At 42.9% G+C, this 24,872-nt stretch overlaps 1 protein-coding gene across 16 annotated transcripts in view; it reads right to left on the bottom strand.

Moving 5' to 3' along the window:
• Phldb2 (pleckstrin homology-like domain, family B, member 2) overlaps positions 1 to 24,872 on the bottom strand; it is a 218,987-nt gene that overhangs the window by 41,500 nt on the left and 152,615 nt on the right. For all 16 annotated transcript variants that reach the window (XM_039088877.2, XM_039088879.2, XM_039088880.2 and 13 more), the window contains 3 exons: positions 17,942 to 18,325; positions 12,088 to 12,231; positions 10,969 to 11,106 (listed from right to left, as the gene is read on the bottom strand). In XM_039088877.2, the coding sequence (XP_038944805.1) occupies positions 10,969 to 11,106; positions 12,088 to 12,231; positions 17,942 to 18,325 (666 nt within the window). The remainder of the gene's footprint in view (positions 1 to 10,968; positions 11,107 to 12,087; positions 12,232 to 17,941; positions 18,326 to 24,872) is intronic.

Here is a 24,872-nt window from a genome sequence, read left to right as displayed (position 1 = left end):
CATTTGAAGGGCAGTTCAGGCAAGATTCTCTTGTATTTAACTTTCAGTGTAAACAAATCCACTGAGATTTGACACTCATCCGTAACTTAAATGACTTATATATGCTTCTTCTGTCACAAAAGATCCTTTTAAGAAGATGAAGATTTCAAATAGTCCTATGAAATTGTCTTTTCTATAATTTTTGAAATACAAACAGCCATGATTTCCTACATAAACACATACCTAGATTCTTGTAAAAGATGTTATTGTTCAAATCTAAAACCCTATGACATAAACAACCATCTAGGTTCAGGCAAGTTTAGGTGATTTTAAAATTTCAAAGGTATTTTGCAAATACCAATTGTTTAGGTGATTTTAAAATTTCAAAGGTATTTTGCAAATACAGTTTATTTTCCTCGAAAATAACTGAACCCAGTAGTCATAAAGTTGAAAAGAACTGCCCCATTTACCAATCTAGAATAATTATACAACAGCGTTAAGACATATACAGCATATAAGACAAATCTCCCAAGCTTCTGGGGTCCATTTTGCGCACTGCCTGACTAGAGAAAGCCAGCGCACAGTTAACAGAGAAACTGTTCATAGAGATCAGAACGCACTGAGTCTGCTAGGTTTAGTCGCTCATTTCAGAACCTGTATCTGTCCCTTGATATAAACAGCAATACACACACTTGCTGATTTCTGGCTATGAAAACGTTATTTCCTGTGGATCAAAGGCAGTTACACAGCAAAATAAGTATATTCAAAAGAGATCAATTTCTCAATACTAGGTCATCAGACTTAAGAGCAACTCTAGTTCTAGACAGAAAATTATAAAAATAAAAACAACTATGCAACATAATTAAATACTAGAGGGGCAAGACTACAAGGTAAAGTTATTCTGGTTGGAAAGAGTGATGAGCGGTTGGGGATTTAGCTCAGTGGTAGAGCGCTTCCCTAGCAAGCGCAAGGCCCTGGGTTCGGTCCCCAGCTCCGGGGGGGGGGGGGGGGAAGGAAAGAGTGATGAGATATTAGGTACGGAAAGGCACTGCCCCCCAACACAGAGCTCAGAACCGAAGACATGACCAAATCATGGCTCTATGTGTTCAACATTTAAAATTGTTAAAAAAATAAACCCAAATAAACAACTTGTAAAAAAAAAATACCTCATGTTTACACAGTGCCTTCAGTCTGAGATGCTGGAAGCGTTTCACAATTCCATACAAGGGCGAGGTTAAAAGAATTATGCAAGCAGGCACCATTAGAACTTTCTGCAGCTTCACGGTGTGTACCAGAATGCTCTGACCACTACTTAGGTCTCAGAGCAAAGGCTCACTAGGGCCCAATGCCAGGGCAAAGGAAGGGAGAGGGGAAGGATGCGGGGAGGATTAGCAGCAGGTGGGCTCAGAGAGATCAGAGGTGACATCACTCCCTAGGAGCCCTGGGTAGAAGAAATTGGAGCCAGAAAGAAACTAATATTCCTCTGCTTTGTTGGTAGAGCAGGAAACTACTGATGGAGCTTAGAGCAAAGGCATCATCTGCCACAAGGAAAAAACTATTCCAGAGTTCCAGGATTCTTGCTTTTCATACGTAAATTATTTAAAATGGACTGTCCTTCCTTCTAAAAAACAATAGACACAGAAGCATTTTTCCAAACACCGAAGTAGAAATGAATATAATATTTTCAAAGAGATGTCTTTTTCTTTTACAATTTAAACCTGTTTCTAAGGATTAAATGTCTTTAAAATGTAACAAACTTTGCTCTGTTTAAAAATAAAGTTATATAAAGATATTCTCCAGCAAATCCTTGTTTACAAAAAGACAGTCATAAATCCAAGAATAAAAGAGTGTGACCTCAGAGGCTGACTGCTCTTTAGGTACCTTTCCTTGTTCTAGGTTTGCCTTGTTTGCTGGTGAAGCCGGGGCAAAATTCAGCTGGGTTCATGCCCATTGCTAGGTCCTGTCTATCTTGAGCATTTCAGACAGATCTTCTGAAAGTTCTCTACTCATAAAGTCAATGGTAAGCTAGTTACAGATAAATTAAAGTAGAAATCAGTGTACAAATGTTAGCATGATCAATTGTCCCTCAGTGACTTCAAGAGATTGCCTCTGGAACCACCAAGGTGAACAAAGTCTGCACGTGCTCAAAGCTTTTATAAAATGATGTCGCATCTGAAAGCCCTCGATCTTTCCGCATGGTTTAAATCACCTTTTGGTTACTTAACTATGCTTAATACAATTCAAATGATGTGCAAACAGTTGATATATGGAACTGGGCAGGGAATAATAACAAGAAAAGTCTACGTGTGTTTAGGACAGACATTTGTTGTGGTTTTAAATGTCATTGACTCTTAATTAGCTGAATTTGTGGGTTTGAATCAAGGATGCAGACAGCTGGCCTTATTTTTTTTATTTTTTGCAATGATTTGTTCGTCCACTCAATAAAGATCAAAGAGCACTGGAGATAGACAAAGGAAGGGTTGCTCCTTGTCCTTTCACTGAAAAATGCTTTCCACCCAGGGTTTCGTTGCTCGGTTTACTCACTGGGATAACACAGCAAGGATTTACTGATCCTATTTCCAAACCTTGTCTCTGTCACTGTCACTACTACAGAGATATAAGACAGATGAAGAAATGTTTCAAAAGATCTCCTGTTTTCGTCCATGTTGCCAGGAACCTAGGCTTGGACATTTGGGACTAGGAGTGACAGTGGCAAATACAACTTCAAATTTCTCATGACATAAGACAGTAATTCAACAACTAATCAAATAGTGTTCTCAAGGGCTGGGGAAATGACTCAAGTTTGAGGCCTTGAGTTTGAGTGTCTAGACATGTGATCCTATGTGGCAGCATGTATCTGTGATGCCAGCCCTCAATCCTATAGTGAGGTGGGTGCTGGAGAGGGGAGAAGCTTGGGAAACTGGAGGGCCAGTTGGCCTGGTATATGCTGCAATGAACAAAGACTGCTTCAAACAAGAAGGACAAACACCCAAGGCAGCCTTCTGACCTCTACAGGGGCATCATGGTACATGTGTACCCATGCTCTCATGGGAACACGCACAGATAGAAAGAAAATTCCTAAAGTAATTGACTCTAATGTCTTAACTTCCCAGCATAAAAAGCCTCTCTTACAAGTAAGTTCCCAACTCTAGACTATTTTTCTTATACATTCAAGTTAAATGCTTTGAGTGAATCATAAAAAGGATGAACTGCGATGACCCTACAGCCCAGTAAAGTCCAGGGAGGAGGACAGAGTTCATGTTCAGTTGCCAATGACTATTTTCAAATCATACAAAGACCAAGAGTGTTTATGTTTACTCTAAACAATTTGAACTTATATGCAAGAGTAGCCAATATTCATTTAAACAACTCAAGACCAACCTACATAAAAGTTCCTATTTTCCTAGATCTTTTGGTTTTCTTTCTTCTCAGTTGTGTTCTTGAAGGAAGAAACTGAAGTGTAACTTGCTTCTCTGTGTGACTATCTAACAGCACACCTGTGATGGCTCTGCCTGGTTGTCACTTGACCACATCTGGAATGAACTACAATCCAGAAATGGAGGGCACACCTGTGATCCAGATCTTGAAGCTGGAACACAAAGCTTTCTGACGTGGAGATCTTGAGGCATAGGGACTATGAAATCTTAGGCCTTGGCAAGGTAAGTACATGCCTTTAATCCCTGGAGTTCTCTGAGTTCAAGATCAGCCTGGGTAAAAGAAAGTTCCAGATCTAGGGGTAGTGATACACACCTTTAATCTGGGCCATACCGTCTGCTGGAGGCCTACAAAAGGACATTGGAAGAAGGAAGATTGGCTCTTCTTCACCTGCTTGCCCTTACGTGCCAGCACACCTGTTGGAACCCACTTCTTCAGGATTCCAGCTTCTACAGAAGACCAGCTGAAACAAGTAGCCCCGTGGGACTGAGCAACTATTAGATTCTCGAACTTCCCATTCACAGCTGCCCATTGTTGGGTTAGTTGGACTGCTGGTTGTTGTCTGATTACAATAAATTCCGTTAATATACAGAGACATTCCATAAGTTCTGTGACTCTAGAGAATCCTGACTAATATAGTACCCAAAATATCCTTAGGTAAATGACCAATGCCATTTTACTACATGTCAGCCTCCAATTCTCAATAACTAGGTGCTTCAAGGTCACTCTGAAAAGATGCCAGATAAAACAAAAGGACACCCAGTTACATTTGACTTTAAAGGACTACCTCATATTTTTGTGTAAGCATGATCCACGTTTCGCCTGAGATATAGATTTAAAGACTTGTTGTCTGCTTAGGCTGAAATTCAAGCATAACGAAATTTCCTTTACTTGTTCTTGCTAGTTCTCTCAATTCTACTAGCTTAAGAAAATGGCATCAAGAATTAAGACCCACTGTCGTGATACCTAGCCCATATCACAGCACGGAGTAGGCACTCGGGTCATGCTGATGCATAGAACCCTGGCTCAAGTTTGGAACTGATTTAGCAAGGGTTAGTCTGTGTCCCAGAAGCCATGGGGGTTCCAGAATTTATTTACCTGGCATTTATTTACACAGTTACAGGCCATTCCATGTATAAAAGCTAGGTAAATCTGAACAGGGGACTTCTATAATCAAAACACTCTAGAAAAAAAAGTCCCATCTGGAATCCAGTTGGTTTAATCCTCAAATCCCATGACTTGTTCCACTTGCTTTAACCAGGGAGCTGACTTTGAAATGTAAGGAAGAGGCCCCAGGAAAGGGTGAGTTCCTCCCAACCCTAGCGTGACCTGGCAAATGTGCTGCCCCCCTGGAATTAACATCTGAGGTGACTGTGAGCCAGGCTGATGCCCTTAACCCTCCCCGCACCTATCCTCTCCTCAACCCCAGCTAAGAAGGAAGGAAAGGGAGGAAGTAGTCCTCTGGCAAGATAATAATGAATAAAATGTAGCCACTTCATATGCAGAAATATCTGCTGACTGTAGGAAAGTTAGGGCATCAAAGATGTTCAGCTTCCATTCTGGAGTATATGGTGGGGACAACGACCTATGCTTCCCTTTCAGAGCACAGCTCAGTGTGTATAGACGAGGATGCCCATGGTGGTACACGATATCTGTGTGGGGAAAAGGAAAGGATTCACATTCTAAGGAAATGATGCTTGGGTTTTATGACTACCATATCTGGGTGATGGAGGAAAATAAATCTTCACCAGGAGTAGGGAAGTGGGGTCTTTCCTTTAAATATCACACTCGCTTTTTAGCTCAGAGGACTGTCTTCCTTCCTGTAGGCTAAGATACACAGACGAAGCACAGGCAATCTCAAAATAGAGGAGGTCGAAAAACCTATTTTTAATATAGTAAAAAATAGACAAAGACAGAAGAAAAACATGTATAACAGATGTGCATGTGCACAGTTTCTCCCAAATCAAGCTCTGCCTTTAAAGTAGGGAGGGGAGAAAGGAGAGGCAAGAGCCTTCTCAACCTTCCCAAACCCAGCTAGGGATTATGGGAGCCTGGGCCTATGGGGCATGGAGCCTCCCCATCTTGTCATCAAGGCAAACACTCCCGTCTCCTTTCTTTGCTTGATTAGATGTGAAGTGGGATACATGGTCTTTTTCTTAGCACATCACTAAATGAACATTCCCTGTGAGTTCATGTTGAAGTCATGTTGGTTCAGGGTTTTTGTACATGTATAGTGGCTGACCCTGTGCTTTGGTTACTATCCCGGCACAGCAACCGTCAGGGCAGCTTCATCTCAAAAGTCCACATGGAAATAAACTGACCGTGGTTCCTTAAGAGAAGTGAAGGGCTAGACCAAGAACCAACAGAAAAATGCTCAGTAAATATATAACAGAATGCCTTATCCATGTTTTATCTTGTACATATAAGCACGTGTATAGTTGACATTTTCTGTGGTATCATATAATTATAATGTATAATACATACAATTTTAAATAAGTAAAATAAAATACTAGTCCTCAAGTTAGGTAAAATAAATAAAACAAAAACAAGGAAACACTGTCAGTAATTTCATATCAAGATATGAATTTAGTTGTGATATTAAGCACTTCCCCTGTGCTTCTAGGCCTTCTTTGTCTGCAAGAAACTAGGGCTGGTGGCTGAAGAGATAGATGGCTTAGTAGTTAAGAGCTTCTCTTCCAGGGGACCACAGTTCAGTACCCAGCACACACACAGTGTCTCCTAACCATCTGTGACTCCGATTCCAGGAGGACCTGATGGCCTCTTCTGGACTCCTTGGAGATACATGGTGCACAGACATACCTTTAGGCAACACACACACATACCCATGAAAAGAAAATAAATAAATCGCCCCTCCCCCCCAATAGATGCAATGTAGAGCAGAATTACAGGATGTGCTGGGAGCATCTGAACCCAAGCTTGCCCACTGGGGATATCTTTTCGGGTTTGGCTTTCCTCACCCTCCACTCTATAGCTGAGCAAAGTAACAGGTGCGTGCAGAGCGAAACCTAATCCGAAAGGGCAAAGGCCATTTCCTCCTTCTGCCTTACCCTCTGGCTCAACTGGCAGTGTGATTCCAGGCCTGTGGCATGTGCACTCGGGCAGCCTATCCCAGCTGTCCTGACACTTGGCTGCACACAGCTCTTCGGCAGGTGTTTGGCTCCGTTCCCTTTGGTCGTGCCCAGTCTGAACTGGCTGTTAGCAGGAGAGTCCAAGGACAACATTCCCAAAACACACTAGGCAATGTTTTGGAAGCTACTACAGGCTAGATGAATGGCGGTAACAGAGAGGGAAATAAATGTCTAACGACCCCTAAAGATGCAAATAATAAAGTATGGTGATAAAAGTTCTAAAAGAACACTAGAGGGATATGCTCTCGACGTGACAATGCCAGGAAAGCTTTTCTGAAAAACTAATAGGAAAACTGTGCCCTGGAGGACAGAAACAAGATGTAGACTGTGAGGAAGGGAGATGGGGAAGCGGCAGCTGAGAACGGCCTTTGTTGGGAGGAGGTGAGGTAGAGGATGAATCTCAAACGGACATTCACAGTAACATTGAGATGACATACCCCTCGCCCCATCCCGGTGTACTTGAATTAAATCTAACAGAATTCTAGGACCTAGTTTCTATTTTTAAAAGGAATTACCATGGCTGACGTGAAGTGAATTGGTCGAAGGCATGAAGAGGGTGGACGGAAGAGTCAGAAGCCAAAAAGTGTCAGGAAAAGATTTTATTGAATTCAAAGAAAATGTCATCAGCAGAGATGTGGACGATCCCTGTGTCATAGATTAAGTGATGGGGGAAGATTGTGTTAAAATCAGCATCCAGGTTCATGCTGAAGCAGTCAGGTGGGGACTTGAAAGTTCTTAGATTCAGAGAAATGGAGGATAATGGAGGGAGATGAGGTGGCCCACGAGGATAGGAAATCAGTAGTTCCATTATGGATATATTCAGTTGAAACAAATCTATGAAACATCTGTGGGGAGATGTCAGGTAGGTTACACAACTTCGGGAACAAGTGGCGAGCAAGAGGTGTGCACGTGGGTGAGCCACATACCAGGCCATTTGAAGCCTTAGTTTTTTTAAGAAACCCTGGGATGATAAAAGAACTGAGTTCAGATCATAGATGAATACCAGAGAGATAAGAGTAAGAGAAAGATAGTTAAGGAAATACCTCAGTCAATAAAGTGTTTGCCAGTAAAATAGAAAGATTCCACAAATCAACATTTTAAAAAATTCCGTGTGTGGTGGTACATTGGGGAGGCAGGAACAGGTGATCTCTGGGAGTCATTGGCCAGCCAGCTTAGCTGAACTGATGGCTTACAGGCACCCAACCTCAAAAAAGGCAAGGTGGGGACCGGGTAATGGCTCAGTAGGTAAGGTCACTTGCTGCCAGCCCTGATGACCTGATTTCCATCTCTATGATCCACATGGTGGAAGGCCAGAATCAACTACTCTAAGTTATTCTTTGACCTCCACATGTCATAACAGGTGTGAACAGAGAATAATTTTTAAAAAGCAAGGCAGATGGTGCCTGAAGAACAACCTGAAGGTGACCTCTGGCCTCCACATGAGCCTGTACACATGTACACACACGTAGACAACCTACTCTCCCCACTCCCAACATGCGCATGCACACACACACACACACACACATACACACACACACACAAACACACACACATGCATAACACAAGAGAAAGAACATCAGAAAAGGAGAAGCAAAAGGTAAAGTTGGAGAAGGCAGGGAAAAAAAGCCATGGGAAAAATTTTCCACTGTATTAAATGCCACTTAGGAGTCTCACCACAAGAGGCTGAAAAGCAGAGTGGGCTGGGAATTGCTGAAGTCCTTAGGAGTCTTAAAAGGAGAAATTTGATGGAGCAGTGGAGACTAAGCCAATTGGAATGGGAAGGACGTTGAATCAGCAATTGGAGACACAGTGTCTGCTGGCAAAATTGTTTTAGAGACTCAGGATGCAGACAGAAGGAATCTGTTTATTTTAACTGTTGATAGTCCAAGATAATAAAGGTGGCGTGTTTACAGTACAAATGCAGTAAACTGGCAAGGTTTAAGCAGAAACACGCAGGACTTGAGAAGGTGGTGTAGGACAGCACTTGAAGGGTGTCCAAAGGGTGGCCTTTGGTGAGAGGAAAGAACTTTCCTTAGGTAAAGAAGACTGACTACTTCTCTCTGATGGGGCAGGGAGAGCGAGAAATTTGAACCCAGATGTCAGAAATTCCTGCGTCAGAAAATTCTAGAACAAGCTTATTTATGATATAGGATAATTCTGCCAGGCAGTGGTAAGTTGCTCTCTCAATTTGGCTGTCTGGAATGCGTAGTGACATCATCTGGCTCAGTCTTTGTTTCCAACCACCCCCCCTGCTCCCCCAATCCTCTCTTGCAGCCCCTTACCCAAAGCCAGCTTCTGACACTTCCCACACCATGTGATGAGAGACAATACCTCCACCTGCCAAGACCCACTAATCCCCTAACAGCTGTGGATCTGGTCCACACCCTGCACTCTTGCTTCTTCAATCGCCTGTCAGGAGGAATGGAGGTGGCTTCTGGGCTTCTTTCTACCAATGCTGCAGGTTTCCTCCTTTACCTTAGGTCTTGAACACAGCATAGCTTTCTCTGGGAAGTCAAAGCCAGCATTAGCTCAACTGGCTTCACTTTTGTGAATCTGATGCTCATTAAGTTAGAAGGACAAAGGTTGGGTCTATGCGAAGACATTTACATGGACAGGGGCAGCTGGGTGTTCACAGGGAACATGATGCCCTATTCTTTGGTCCCATGACACAAACTACAGTGTAAATTTAATTTAATTAGTATTTTTGGATAGTAAAATATCAAGTATACCAATAAATAAATAAATAAAAGATATCTGATATCCACAACAAAAGTTTCTGGCTATCTCGATATAAAAAGTATCTAAAAAAGATAAGCCATTAACCAAGACTTCTGTATCTCAGTGTAAATGTGTGTATGGGGGGGGGGGCATCTACATGCTACGGCACACATGTCGGGGTCAGAGGACATCAGGTGTTAGCCTTTTTCTTTTCCTTTGTTTGCAGCAGGGTCTCTCTTGTTGTGCCACTATGCTGTTTAATATAGGCTAGTTACCCTAAGAGCTTCTTGGGGGGACCTTCCTTTCTCCACCTTCCATTTTGCTAGAGAAAAGCTGGGATTGCAGACACATGCCTCCACTTCTGGCTTTTCACTTGGGTTCCAGGCTGTCGGGCTCACACAGCAGGGTTTGTAACCTACTGAGCATTTGGTCCAGCTCCCAATCCCCCTACACCAGGCTCATACAGTTGACCCTTTGATTTCACTGTGAACTACAGCAAAACATGCCCACTATCCAAATAGGTTCTTTGGAATCCTGAAGGCTAGTCTTAAAGGTACATACATGAATGAGGTCAATAACGAGGAGGGTGGGCATTTTAATTTCAACATTCAGAAAATCAGGAAATGAACTGGAATGTGAACACCAGCTGACATTTCTGACAAGTAGTTCTGAGCTCAGTCTTTGGCAATGAGATCCAATGCCCTTCTATACAGGACTCAAACAGGGGCCTTACAAGGAAGTCACATGCAGTGGAAATTCCTTCCACACACAAGCAGAAGACCTAACTCAAACAGAAACACTTTTTTCTTTGTCTCTGCCTAACAGAGAACAAGACAGGCGGGAAAAGAATGTATTAAATCTTATTTGCTTCTTGCTAACCTAACTTGGAATTTTGATTTTAATTTTAGGCTTAGTTCAGCTGTTGCTAAATCATAATGGAAAAGGAACGTATACTATTTCGAAGAGTGGGGAATCCTGCACTAACAAACTAACACTTTTAATTCTAAGTCCTGGAAGTAATGTTCCTTGTTTTCCCTAGTGGCTGTCAGCTCACATTCAACTTGTAACCTGGAAAACATAAACAAGACCTCATCACAGTGTCACCTGTGCCCTGGAGATTACTTGGCAGTGTGTGAGGACTTCCTCTGGAAACAACACCACTTTTATTCACAGAGCAGTGCACTTGCATTGGGGACAATGGCAAGGCCAGAACAAGGCGGGGGGGGGGGGGGGGGGGGATGAATGGGAGCCATTCATCTTATTAATGAACAGAAAAGTCAACTGAAACGAGGCACCTCTGTTTGACTATGCCCAAGGCGACCTGCAAGGCACCAATGACAAACATGCTCAGTACACTAAAAATAATAAAATACTAAAAATTAAAAAAAAAACACTGTAGAATCATAAAAGGAGAAATACCAATGTGGGAGGAGGAGAACTTGCTCATCAAGCAGGACCAGATTGCCATGAGATACCCAGGTGTCTCAGCATCTGCTGCCTGGTTCCTGGCATGACTACGTCTGTTTGTGACAACAGAGGACCCTAACGACATTTTTTTAGAGCCACATTATTCAGGAACATGATACAAAAAGCCCAATTCAACCTGATTTCATTTAACAGTTAAATTCCAATAGTTGGGATGCCCGAATTTCCCGTAAAAAAATGCATTCTATCTTAGTCTGTTTACCTTGGTCTTTTCGCCTACGATGTTCTTTTCTAGTTCTGTGATTTTCCGGTTTAGATGATCTAGAATCTCCTTTTCCTTCATGAGCTCAGCCGTCTCGGATTTCTGTTCTCCATCCAAAAGAGCGCATTCCATATCCAACTAAGGACATAAAAGAAAGGTCAGAAGCATCTCACCTTCAGGAAACACTGCCTGTGTTTAACAGATTCTCAACAATTGTTACTGACCATCCATATTGTAGGGTACAGAGAGCCAGCATGAGACTTGGAAATGTCTACCTAAGAAAGCCAAGAGAGCCTACAATTGGCTTAAAAAGCTAGTTAGCCAGCCACTTAAAAGTTTTCTACTGTAACTTCTCTTCAGGGATATTTTGCCTGTTTGCTTCGGCTCTAGCACAAGAATGAACTACCTTGGGTACAACCAGCTCTTGTTTGTCCCTGGAGTCTGAGGAGCAAATGTCATGAGGGCTGCCTATTAGAGAGGCCCACATTCCTAAGGGATTTCAGGGGGTACAGGAGACAACAGGTGGGGAATCCCCTCACTGGACTCTCAGGATCATTGGCACCATCTGTGAGTGCTGATATGCAGACCCCACCCCTACCCCAGGCAAAATTCTGTCTTCTACCACTCCATGATAGTAACATTAAAACTGCTGCTACATTTTACTTCTATTAGATGAGCAAATCTATGAAGTTGTCCCACAAAGCTAAGCCTTGTGATTCATCCACATGTGAATCTCCTAATAGAACCTATCTAATTCCAACTCATGGTAAGAATGCTCAGAAAATGTAAGTTGGATTAGAACTGGAACACTTTATCAATACAGGTTAAATTATAATCAGAAAGCACATATTATACTAACTAAAAAAGTTTAGCTAGATATAAACTGTTAAATATGGCTTTAATATGCTTATGTCATCAGATCACACACACACACACACACACACACACAGAATGGAAGGCAGGACACTGTAGAAATGATTCCCGCTGAATAAATGCTTGCTCATGTTGAGTTCTATGTATCCGCCGCTCAAGCCTGTGCCACAATGAACAGAAATGTATTTAAGCTGATGGGAAAATAGAAAAACAGGAAACAGCAGATATTGAGCTTCCAGCTTATACCTCTCTGGACGATTCATCCATTTGGTCATTTATATCTTTGATTTTCTGCTCAAGTTCCTCAAGGTTGTTCAGAATCACCATCCGGGCGTCTTCCATTGCAGCCAACTCCTGAGTCCTCTGTTCCTCACCCATATCCTCTGGGGTCTGCGTTCAAGCAAAACAGAAATGGGTTATTCACATCCCAGTTCTACAATTTTCCTACTAGACTTTTATAAAGCAGCTTCAAAGCTTAGACTCTTCTTCCACACAGGTATAGGAAACACGCCAAGGAGGGCCAACATGAGCTATATGAGACCTTCTGTTTTGTACCAGAACAAAATTAATCAGTTTAAAAAGTACTGTAAAAGCATACCTGAGACAGTTTCATTGAACTATGATGGATGTTTTTCCATAGAGACTACATTGTTCTACCCAATTACATACCCAGATAAGAGCCAAAAAACCAACCTCAATTCACAAATTTGTATTCTTGCTACAGCTCAAAGAACCAAGAGTCTATCCAGACTAGAAAGTGGCAGAATGTAGAGACGAGGTGGCTTCTCCAGTGTTATAAAGTTCAGCACACACACGCACACACACACACACACACACACACACACACACACACACACACACACACACACGCACGCACACCAGGGACCAGAAACAAGGCAGGACCTTTGACACCTTCCTCACGGGATCTCTCAGTATGTTACTAGCTTCCTTGTAAGGTCCACCTATAGAAAGAAGCCTTTTAAATATCTAGCCTCACTGCCAGGTCTTGAGGCAGAATTCCCTCTGAATGAGTATTTACACTTACTCATTTGCTTCTAATATGAGGAGGACATCAATTTTGTTTGTTTTGTTGTTTCCAAAGCAAGAGCGCATTAGTCTGTCAAGATCATGGCACACAACATCGAAGGGCACATGAGATACTGCTAGCGTATGCCATGTGTGTTGTGTTAATTCACTCTTTATTAACCTTGTCTTATAGACCTTCTTCCTATATGGCAAGTACATCAACAGGATTGAAAATAGGACACTGGTAACCATGTATTTCATGGAGAAAACCAAGTTTCATATAAAGCGATGAGAACATCCAACATGCGGGGTGACAGTGAGCTCTCATTGTCTCGTCCATTTAATGTTAAATGCTGGGGGAAGACATGGATGCTGTGAATGATGCACAAAGTCTAGCATTCCCACTGCTTAAGAAGAAAACACCTTAAAAAATGCCTTAAAATACCTTAAAAAATGCCTCTTCTGATGGCATTCGCCTATGTAATGCCATCATTAAACCACTGAACTGAGAATGGGACCCCCATCGAAGGAATCTTAGAAAGGACTGAAAGAGCTTGAAGGGGCTCGAGACCCCATATGTACAACAATGCCAAGCAACCAGAGCTTCCAGGGACTAATCCACTACCCAAAGACTACACATGGACTGACCCAGGGCTCCAACCTCATAGGTAGCAATGAATGGCCTAGTAAGAGCACCAGTGGAAGGGGAAGCCCTTGGTCCTGCCAAGACTGAACCCCCAGTGAACGTGATTGTTGGGGGGAAGGCAGTAATGGGGGGAGGATGGGTAAGGGAACACCCATAGAGAAGGGGAGGGGAGGGGTTAGGGTGATGTTGGCCCTGAAACCAGGAAGGGGAATAACAATTGAAATGTAAATAAGAACTACTCCAGTTAATAAAGATGAAAAACAATGCCTCTTCTTCCCTGGAATGCAGATTCGCTATCATGAGTATCACCAGAGGAGATAAAAACTTTTCTGTATAAAAACGAGATGCCAGAGCTTTTTATAATGTTATTTAATTTCCATATTTCCTAGAATAAAGTAATTTTTGGATGAGTTAAATCAGTGATCAGATATTCCCCAACTTAAATATGAAAACAGCACCTTGTTTAAGTAAATTCTTGAGGATTCTTCTTTAATAGATTGAAAGAGCATTCACAAGACATGGTGGTAAATGCTTATAATTCCAGAATGTGGGAAGCAGAGGCAAAAGCATTGCTGATACTTCATGGCTAACCTAATCTACACAGCAAGGTTGAGGCTAGCCAGGATTACATGGGCAGATGAAGTCACAGGCAACCAAACCAAATCAATCAACGAAATTCACAGTAATTAGATTAACCAAATAGTTGCCACACCTAAGCTCATCTACCAGGTTCATTTAATTTGTTTTCTGATCCTGACATAACTTTAAGAAAAGGTCTATCTTGTCATATTCCATTATCCATTCATATTCTTCATTTCTATTCTCTATTTCGTAGTTCCGAAAGGAGGCAGAATGACTACAGATTTACAACCTTGGCCCAGTGTGGTGTCTTACACCTTTGGCCCACATTTGGGAGGTAGAGGCAAGCATATCTCTATGAGTTTAAGGCTAGCCTGGGCTACGTAGAGAGAACCTATTTCAAAAACTAAACTAAAGCAAACTAAACTAACATCAAATTTATATCTCAATAGGATAGAACAAAGACACCTTTCAAACTTAGTTTTTCTATTATCATCTTAAATCCACTCTCTTACCAGCTAATACGACAACTGTTGACCTTTCTATCACAAAGAGTGACGTTTATTGTCTCAATGCTTTAGGATAGGAGGAGTGTCTGACTGAATGGCAGTCAAAGTCACTGCCCAGTAATCGCGGCAGGAAAGCCTCTGAAGGCTTGTATCCTGTTGGGTCAGCATTGCATATTAGGTTTCTGCTTCCAACATGGTTTAAATATATCTGTCACCAGTGGAAGAAAGCATTAAGAGAAAAGGAAACAGATGAACAGTCTGCAGACTGAACACTCAGGGGGTCAAGGAGTGACAATATGGTGTAAGGAAACGCTAAATACTTACACGATGCAAGGGTTTCAGAAATGTTACCACAATGGGCATATTTAACGACACAAGGTTACTTGTTTCAATAAGTATACACAAGGGTTTTTGGAAGTTCTTGGCATATATTCAAGAGGAATTTTAAAACTGAATACTGTGTTGTTTTTTTTTAATGATTTATTTATTTATTTTTATATGTCTTGCCCGCATGCATCTCAGTGTCCAAGGTGGTAAAAAGAGTGTGTCAGATCTCCTGGAACTGAAGTGATAACGCTTGTGAGTCATCTGAAGTGGGCAGTTGGAATTGAACCCAGATCCTCTGTGGAAGCAGCAAGTACTCCGAACCACTGAGACCTCTATCCACCAGACTGACTGTATTGTGAGAATTTTACTGTAAGCTCGTAAATTAACAGAACAAAGAAAATCAGCGGAGGACCAACCTCATGTCAGCAGATGGATAGCTTCAAATAATTGCATAGTGACAAATAGTGAAAATTTAAACACAATATCCTTTACTTCCATGGTGTATTTTCTAGTACTTTTGTATCTAATTTTATAGTAATGAAGAAATACATCCCTTCTGTAGCCATACTGCCCAGGAATGTGCATCAGTAAATACGGCATCTTTGAGGTAACTTGATCCACCGAGAGAAAGAGAAGAGAGGGTAGAGATAAGAACACACTCATGGGGGTTGGGGATTTAGCTCAGTGGTAGAGCGCTTGCCTAGGAAGCGCAAGGCCCTGGGTTCGGTCCCCAGCTCCGAAAAAAAGAACCAAAAAAAAAAAAAAAAAAAGAACACACTCATGCGTGCGCACACACACACACACACACACACACACACACACACTTTTTATAGACTTCCTGCAGAGCGCTTGGGTGCATGACTTTTCACTGCAGATGCAACAATTACCAAAAATGTAGGTCAGGAGCTGCCTGAGTCAGTTGCCTCAGTGGTGGTCGATAGCTTCACAAAGGCCATTTGGAGGAGACTAATTCCAAGGAATTGTTCGTTTTTCATTGTTAGGTAAGTGGTAGTCAATTTCAGGCTTCCTCAACGATATACCAATTCTTTTAAAGGCAAGTTTTGAGAGTTTCCCATGTTTCTCTCTTCTCCACTTTCCCACTCACCACTTTAACCACTAGCAAACACTGACCGTTGTTAAGCAAACAATCCAGGAGTACTGTTAGGAAGAGAACATCCCAGATATTGGGTCACGAAGTTTGTCCAAGTCTTCTGTTTCTGTTCTTGAGTTAACATATATATCTGTATTTGAAATCCCTTGGGTTTTCACCCACTCATTTGTACCCTAACAAGCTTGGTGGCAATCATAGATGAGTTTGATGTTTCCTGCATCTACTAATATGGTCTGGACCCTGCACTAAATTCCAGGGCCTCCAATTCCACAAGACCTTATTTGGGCGAACTAAAACATGTGCTGGGATCTGCTTGTTTAGACGAGCTTTGTTGTCAAACACTTCTCCCAGAAGACAGCCTTTAGAGAGAGTACACAGCACAATGACATTAACACACACACAAACACACACACACACACACACACACACACACACACACACACACACAATCGAAGCCACTCTCTATAAAAGAGAAGAAATAGAAAATAAAAATGGTGGAAAGTCACAAATCTGTCCAAAGTTTCAAAGAGGGTTATATACTTTGCCTGAGTACTCAACAACTGATATATCTATTTATATGTATAAATGTATTATGTGTATTATATATAATGTGTACAGATGCTTTGCCTGCATCTATGTCTTTGCACCTTGTACCATTATGAATAGTGCCCATGGAGGCCAGAAGAAGGCATCTGATTCCCTGGAACTGGTGCGATGGCCACTGGTTGCTGTCACAGATGCTGGGACTGTACCCAGGTTTTCTGGAAGAGCAGCTAGTGTTCTTTGAGCCATCTCTTCAGCCCCAACCCAGTAACTTTTCATTCCTTAATCCCTCCTCCACCTTACCACCCTCACTGCTAAGTTCCAAACTTTCCAGCGGGAACGCCAGATGTGCTATGGAGAATTTGTCTTCTCTGAGAATTTGTCCAAGAGTAATATGGCATGAGAAGAAAGAAGTGATTGATACGCCACACATGTTTAATTCACCACAGTCCTGATGTATAACAGGAAGTGCTCAATAATACATAAGAACTCCTGATCAGGAAAAATCAGTATGAAACTGGGGACCACCATGTTACGTGAAGTAACTCAGTGTCGAGTGGTTTTGCTCATATATGAGGCGGGAGCAGCATGTGCTAGAATGAGGACTATTAGGAAAAGGAGAGTGAGACAATGGAGAGGAAGCAGGGACTAAGGCAGGATAACAGAGGAGATGAATGTAATCCTATTACATCACAGGCATGTGTGGAAGTCTCATAACAAAACTCACTCAACTAACACATGCTTAATAACATTTTAAAAATCCAATGAATGAAAATTTCCCACCAGGATTTTGAAAAACAAAACAGGATAGTACTCCCTTTAGTGATGGGGAGCCATGAAGAATAGTAGGTGTGTGTATTAATCTATGCACAGGCAATATGACAGGGAGGCAAGATACATAGCTTTACCTCACTTAAGTCTATAGCTGGGATGGGCAAGGAGAGACATCTCTTTACCCCAGGGTGGCTACATTTTCACAGTGTGAATAGCATTTTACAGCAGTGGTTCTCCACCTTCCTAATGCTGAGACCCTTTAATACAGTTCCTCATGTTGTGGTGACCCCTGACCATAAAAATATTTTTGTTGCTGTTTCTTAACTACTATTTTGCTACTGAATTGTAATGTAAATATCTGTGTTTTCTGAAGGACTTAGGCCACCCTTGTGTGAAGGTCATTTGATCCAGAGGGGTCACGACCCACATGTTGAGAATCTCCCTAATTTGCTGCACCTTATCATCCATCTTTCATAAAAGCTGCACTCCAATGACAAGAAAATACCCGTGGTAAACCTCTCCTTTCCCTGTGGATGGATGCGCATGGCCCTAGGCCCCATTTGTAGTCTCTGCACCCAACATTACCTTCGGTAGGATACTGAGGTAGGAGGACTCATTGGTTGCTTTCAGAAATGCTGCTGAGGATGGTGGAGGCATCCTGGTGAGGTCACCAAGCAGTTCATCGTTCTTGCTGCCCCTGGGGGCCAGGAAGCTGGCACTATGACCCAGGCTCCCGAAGCCAGCAATGTCAACATCCTGGAGAGAGCCCTTCCGGTGGCACCTGTACCTGGCGTCCGGGCACACCAGAGCTTCCTCAAACACAGACTCTTCATCCGACAGCTGAAGCTTCTCAAGCTCCTTGTTGATTTTCTGCACATCAGCCACTGTGGTGCCAGCGGACAGGCGGCGACCTTCCGGCTTCGTGTACTCAGCACAGAGACTGAGGATGGTCTCCAGCCGCTGCCGCTCCTACAGCGAGGAAGGAAGCACGGTCAGCTAGGATGACAGAATGGAGATGAATCCAGACCCACTGAGGAGCTGGAGAGCTCATTCACATAATGGTCCACCACCCTTCCTTCTGAGGTCTTCCCCCACCTCCTCCTCCTCCTCCTCCTCCTCCTCCTCCTCCTCCTCCTCCTCCTCCTCCTCCTCCTCCTCCTTCTCCTCCTCCTCCTCCTCCTCCTGTTCCTCCTCCTCCTCCTCCTTCTCCTCCTCCTCTTCCTCCTCCTTCTCCTCCTCCTCCTCCTTCTCCTCCTTCTCCTCCTCCTCCTCCTCCTTCTCCTCCTCCTCTTCCTCCTCCTTCTCCTCCTCCTCCTCCTCCTCCTCCTTCTCCTCCTCCTCCTCCTCCTCCTCCTCTTCCTCCTCCTCCTCCTCCTCTTCCTCCTCCTTCTTCCTCCCTCCCACCCCCTCTCTCTCTCTGATGTCTTGCTGTATTGGAGGATTGTCCTTAAACTCACAGTCCTCAGTCTCTTTAGGGCCGGGATACAGACATCCACATCCACACCTGACTTCCATTTAAGGACCTAGATGGAACTGGAACTGCTTACAATTCCTGGTTTCTCCCGTAAACCCTGTGTTAGCTATACGATCTTCACCTATAATAAACCTGGGCTAACTATAGCCTATATCATAGTCCAATAAAAATCTTCTTGATTCAAAGTCTCCAAAACTCTGAGAATAAACACACAAACAAAAGGGGACAACCACAATAAACAAACCTCCACTTCCTATCAGACAATAACCATCTCTTTCAACATTATGGACTCATAATACTTGTGCTTAAAATGAACACTCTTAACTTCACAGACAAATCGTTCTTTTACTGTTAAAAATGCCAAGAGAAAAATGACGTTTAAAGTATCTCTCAATGCACAGGGCTTCTCTCTGTCTTCATTTTTTTCCCCCTTACATCAAAAATTTCAAAACGTTTAAATATCTGGTCACCACATACAGGTCTTCTTTAGTTCTTCATATGAGTATGTCTTTTAAGTGTATGAATGGTGCCAGAGGGATAGCTCAACCAGGAAAGGCACATTCTAACAAGTCTGGTGACCCAAGTTCAATCCCTAGGACCTAAATGGTGAAAGAAGAGAGCTGACCTCTGACCTCCATATGCGTGCTGTGACATGTGGGCACACAAGTATACTCCTTAACACACACACACACACACACACACACACACACACACAAATCCACAAAATAAATAAGTAAATAAACTATATAATTAAAATATATCATTGTTGCAATAAAATAAAGGACATTTCACATCAAGTCCAGATAGAATGGCATTGATATAGCTCAAAATCTAAAATCATTGAATATTTGATTCATGCAGCTGGAATATAAAATAATAATTTACTTACTTAAAAAAAAAAGACCACAGACCATCAATGTCTCAAGTAACTGCAATCATTAATTGACCCCTCATCAGACTCTATACAAAAGTGTAGTCATTTACAACCTTAAGCAAATTAATAACATAATTATGAACAGTGGGAAACAATTTTCCAAGCGCTTCTTGTAAGCCTAGACAGCCTTGTCTGTGAGGTGGGGAGCCTCACATAAATTTAATGCAAATGAAAATCAAAATCAAAACCAAAACCAAAGGCCATATGTGGCGATTAAATCCTACCACATTGAGAAGAGACATCAAAAGCCCCCCGTTGAAAACTACTTCACAGACTGGCAATCAGTAATAAAATAAGAACATACTCTGCACACTGGGCTGCTGAATTTCATTCCAGTGCAGCTAATTTGCGAAGACAATTTCAGAGAGTTCTCTCTTAGTTGAGGTAGTAACAGAGAACGCATTAACAGCCCTGTGGTCCCCTAGTTTCCATTCACTGCACTAAGTGGCAAAATTTAGACCTCATTTAAAGTGTATCTGACATATGTGAGCCCTTTCAAGTACCCCCCTCCCTCTAAAAGAGTAATAACTTGTTCAAAACGTCCATTGAACCAGTCCCTGTTAAGTCCCACCTCCCTGTTACTGCTTAAACTTCTGGGCTCCAGCTGCAGGTCTGTCCTCATGGCCTCTTCCCAGACAGGCGCTCATAGTTGTGCAAGCCTCGCTCCTTTCATCCAGGCGCCCGGGTCCTTATTTATCTCTGCAGCTGCCAGCACCTGCCAAGCCCTACCCACCTCAGCCTCTATACAGGAAGAAATACACACACACACACACACACACACACACACACACACACACACACACACACACACACCTCTCCTTTCTCCACAGCATTCACACCACGGACCAAATCTCCAAAGAAAGCTCGCCCTTCTGAAACGTGGGTTGAAGCTGAAACATCTAGGCTCAGCCTCAGCCATCACTGACCACACAGGATGCACACAGTAGCCTTTCCCACTTGGGATTAATCTGGCATTTACCCATTTACATTTAGTGCGGTCCCAGAGAATGGCATAAGCTTCAAACGAAGGAAAGGTGCTCCTGCCTAGACTGGGAGACACAATCCTTCCTCTCACATCTCCTTCCCAAAATAGTTGCCGTCTAGGCTGTTGCTTAATCCCAGAGGGAATAAATGATCCCAACCCTATGACGGAAGCTATTTCAGCCAGCGAAATGCAGTATTCAAAGGCTTGTGCACAGGAAGCTCGGTCTCCTGGTATGCGTCTCTCTATTCTCATCACCCCATTCACAGGCAATCTGTCCAGACTGAATCAGACACACAGGCAGCACTGCTGCCCACCAGTCTGAAAGAAATCCAGGCGGTGCCGAGACACGCTGGCCCCTTAAAAACCTACACCAAAGAGAAACAAGTGCGTCAGTAGAGAGAAGGCAAAACATTTCAGAAGGCACTTCAGGAAGCCTTTTAAGGAAAACGCAGAGCACAAGCAACCCTCTACATACTGCTCCCTTCAGCCCGCTCCACTGTGGTGTCTGGTTCTGCACTAGTCATCACACGGGGATCCTTCACCTTTCCTGTAGGACCTCAAGCCAGGACACAAACCCCTACCGAGACTTGGCTTTCCTTGAAGCTTTACATTGCAATCTGCAAAGACAGAGGTAGCCCCGAATCCCACATCAGTAATATCCCATTCACAACACTGGTGGCTGCCACTCCAGGAGCCAACATCACTGCAATGCTAAGAATTCAGAAAGCAAAACTACTGCAAAAGCATTTTCCTCTCCTTTCTCGTTTCCCCTCCCTGCATCTCTCTATCTCACACGTACCAAGGACTTTATGACGGGGTCATAATAGCTTAGAAAGTGTAATGAAAATATTGCTGTGTGGCTTTCTGAACTTAGCCATTACAAACGTAAAGAAGGTGTCGAGGCTTGGCAATAGATTTTTATTCCCAAACTCTCTACTTCGGAAGAATATTTCTATTATATGTGCTCTATTCTATTCTGTGTATGCTCTATTACAGGCCTCAAATAGAATAGTGAAAACCACCCTGGAGTCCTGGAGCCCTGGAGCCAACATCTGCTGGTCTAGCCCACAAGACTTGGAAATACTGAATAAATAAATTACACAGAAAACCAGCTACCAATGCATAAACAGAAGTGAAATGCTTGCTGGATGATTTGTGATAATATGCTGAGTCGGTTATTTCACACAATACAAGTGTCAGCCTGGCATACTTACATATGATTGGTCAAAAGGAGTACGTTTCTCTTGTCAAAAATGCCTCCTTTGACAGTTAGGTGTGGTTCTACTTTTCGATTTCTCCATAATCTTGAGTTTGGAAAAAAAAATCTATAAATTTACTTGTTTCCTGGTGGTGTGTATAGAATATGTGGATGTGAATAAAGAGCCCCTCTTCACTCATATTTAACAGGAGTACAAGCAAGTGATCCTTTACAGAAACAGCCATTGACAAAGGCTTACGACCCCCTATGGATTAAGGATGGAGCTGTAGCTCTGCGGCAGAGCCCAGAGATCTAAAACTGAGGAGCAGAACGTGAAGAGGCAGAGTTCAGAGCACACGGGCAGAATTTTCAGGATGCCAGGAGCACATGCTAATGTCTCAGGTACGGAGGTCTGGCTTGGTGATGGGGACCTGTAATCCTGGCATTTAAATACTAACGAGTCTTCTATGTGTGTATAGTTCCTCGCACATTTAAACCCCTTAAAGGAGGTAACCAAGATGTTAATATTTTCTTTTCCTGGGCATGGGACAAAATTGTTTTTCTACTCCCCATCCCTAAATTACATGGTTTTCAGATCTGTACTAGCCCTTGGAAGGCCAGAAGCAATGGAAGCCTGTAGGTCAACAGGCTGGTATGATTTATTACATGTCAGCTATGACAGACTGAGCCCAGCTAGTGCTAGCCCCGTCAGTCTTGGTACCCAGAGAGGAAGTATGGAGCAAAAGTCTTAGTCAACCTACACTGGTCATGAAGTATATGGAAGAAATAGATCTATGCTATTTTAAATCTCTTAAATATTCATTTTTCCCCTATAGAAATTGTGGTTCATTTTAGCAGGAAAACAGCCCAAAACTTGAAGAGAAGAGACACAAGGATCCTGGTAAAGAATCCTCAGTTACTTACTGAATAAACCTTCGTTTGGGGTAGGGTTGGTAGTATATGATAAAGGACAGAGCTTGCACACTGCAAAAAGATTAACTACACAATTTCCTATGGAAGCCTTGGGTGAAGGTCTATCCCTCAACCAGCGGACTGAAACTTCATGATCAATCAATCGTCAATGAGACATGCCTACATCACAAAGGCTCAATAAAAGCCGTATAGGCGACAGACTACAAAACAGTGTGTGTGTGTCTTGCCTCATTCCACTCTCCAAGGCTGGTAGAATAATGTGTCCTGACTCCTCTGGGAGACAGCGAAGCCAGTCCCACTTCTGTTAGCCTCCAGACTCTGCCCTGTGTGCCTCTTTCTCTGGCTGATGTCTCTTGATTTGTTTTCTCAACTGTCTAAAACTGTGGCCATTATAGCCTGCAGAGAGTTCTTTTTTTTTTTTCCTCTTCATTTTTTTTTATTAACTTGAGTATTTCTTATATACATTTCGAGTGTTATTCCCTTTCCCAGTTTCCGGGCAAACATCCCCCTAATCCCTCCCCCTCCCCTTCTTTATGGGTGTTCCCCTCCCCATCCTCCCCACATTATCACCCTCCCCCCAACAATCTAGTTCACTGGGGGTTCAGTCTTAGCAGGACCCAGGGCTTCCCCTTCCACTGGTGCTCTTACTAGGATATTCATTGCTACCTATGAGGTCAGAGTCCAGGGTCAGTCCATGTACAGTCTTTAGGTAGTGGCTTAGTCCCTGGAAGCTCTGGTTGCTTGGCATTGTTGTACATATGGGGTCTCGAGCCCCTTCAAGCTCTTCCAGTTCTTTCTGATTCCTTCAACGGGGGTCCTATTCTCAGTTCAGTGGTTTGCAGCCTGCAGAGAGTTCTATGAGAACTTCTAGTGGATTATTGAATATGATGTTCTTTGGGAAACTCCTAGACCTGCAGGCGGCATCAGACATGGTGTGCTGTGTAGAGGAAGCAGCCTTTCACCTTGTAACTGGCCTTTCATACCCCCACTCACCTTTCTGCCGTTCTTATCATTTCAGGACAAATCATCTGGTTAAGAAGCTATACTGGCTCCTGCGGATTAGTTTGGCAAACTTCCTTCATGTGAGAGATAACAGTTCACTAACAATACTCTAGACTGTCTGAGAAGTCTGTTTTCAAATTCACAGTCAAGAAAGGACTTCACTGTGCCATTCTTGGTTTAGAAGGTACTGACTCTGTGCCCATCCAAAGTGTTGTTCTGGAATGGGGCTCATCGGTGGGGTAGAGAAGGAATGGGACACATTAGTGGGGTTGATTTGGAATGGGGAACATCAGTGGGGTTGAGAAGGAAAGGGGCACATCTACAAAATGAAAGTTCAATGGCTTTAAGTGGCTATATCTGTCTGGGAGGCAACGGCAGGTTGTTGGAAGGTAACTAACAATGTGGCAAATACTAACTCCCCTTCACACTCCTGTCATAAGTGAATTGCTATGAAGATTGTATGGGAATGCACTATCGTCCTCCTTTGTTACAAAATAATAACCATGAAAAGAAAACATAAACAACTGACTAAGACACTTAACTCTGACTTTCAATATCCCTTTAGGACACTACCTACACTGAGGAAAAAACCCAACATACAGCCTAAGGAGATGGAGACCATCTTAAGTGTTCTTCTTAAGTGTCCTCTTTGGTCCCTTTCCACCACTGTGCCACTGTAGGTAAACACACAACTCAGGGCCAGACCCCCGGAGTTTGATTCTGGTTCTGAATGTACATTTGTAGCTTCGGGCTAGGCAGGTGCCTTGTGTTTCAGTTTAGTGTATAAAACAGGGTCATAGAGTGTGACTTGGCAGTGTTGTGCTGAGATGAGACTTTTCTCCCTGTCCCACAGTAACCTGGGGGAAATCGCTTGAACGGCTCACCACTACTCATTCCTCTAGTCTCACCAATACAGACCAACGTATGCTCCCTGTGGCACATTAAATCAAATAGAGTAGGTTCTAGAAAAAATTAGCCTTAACAAAACCC

The sequence above is a fragment of the Rattus norvegicus genome, chromosome 11 (genome assembly GCF_036323735.1).
Source record: "Rattus norvegicus strain BN/NHsdMcwi chromosome 11, GRCr8, whole genome shotgun sequence".
In the NCBI taxonomy this organism is placed as follows: Eukaryota; Metazoa; Chordata; class Mammalia; order Rodentia; family Muridae; genus Rattus; species Rattus norvegicus.
Note: the sequence above shows the minus strand (reverse complement) of the source record. Positions and strands in the feature narration are given on the sequence as shown.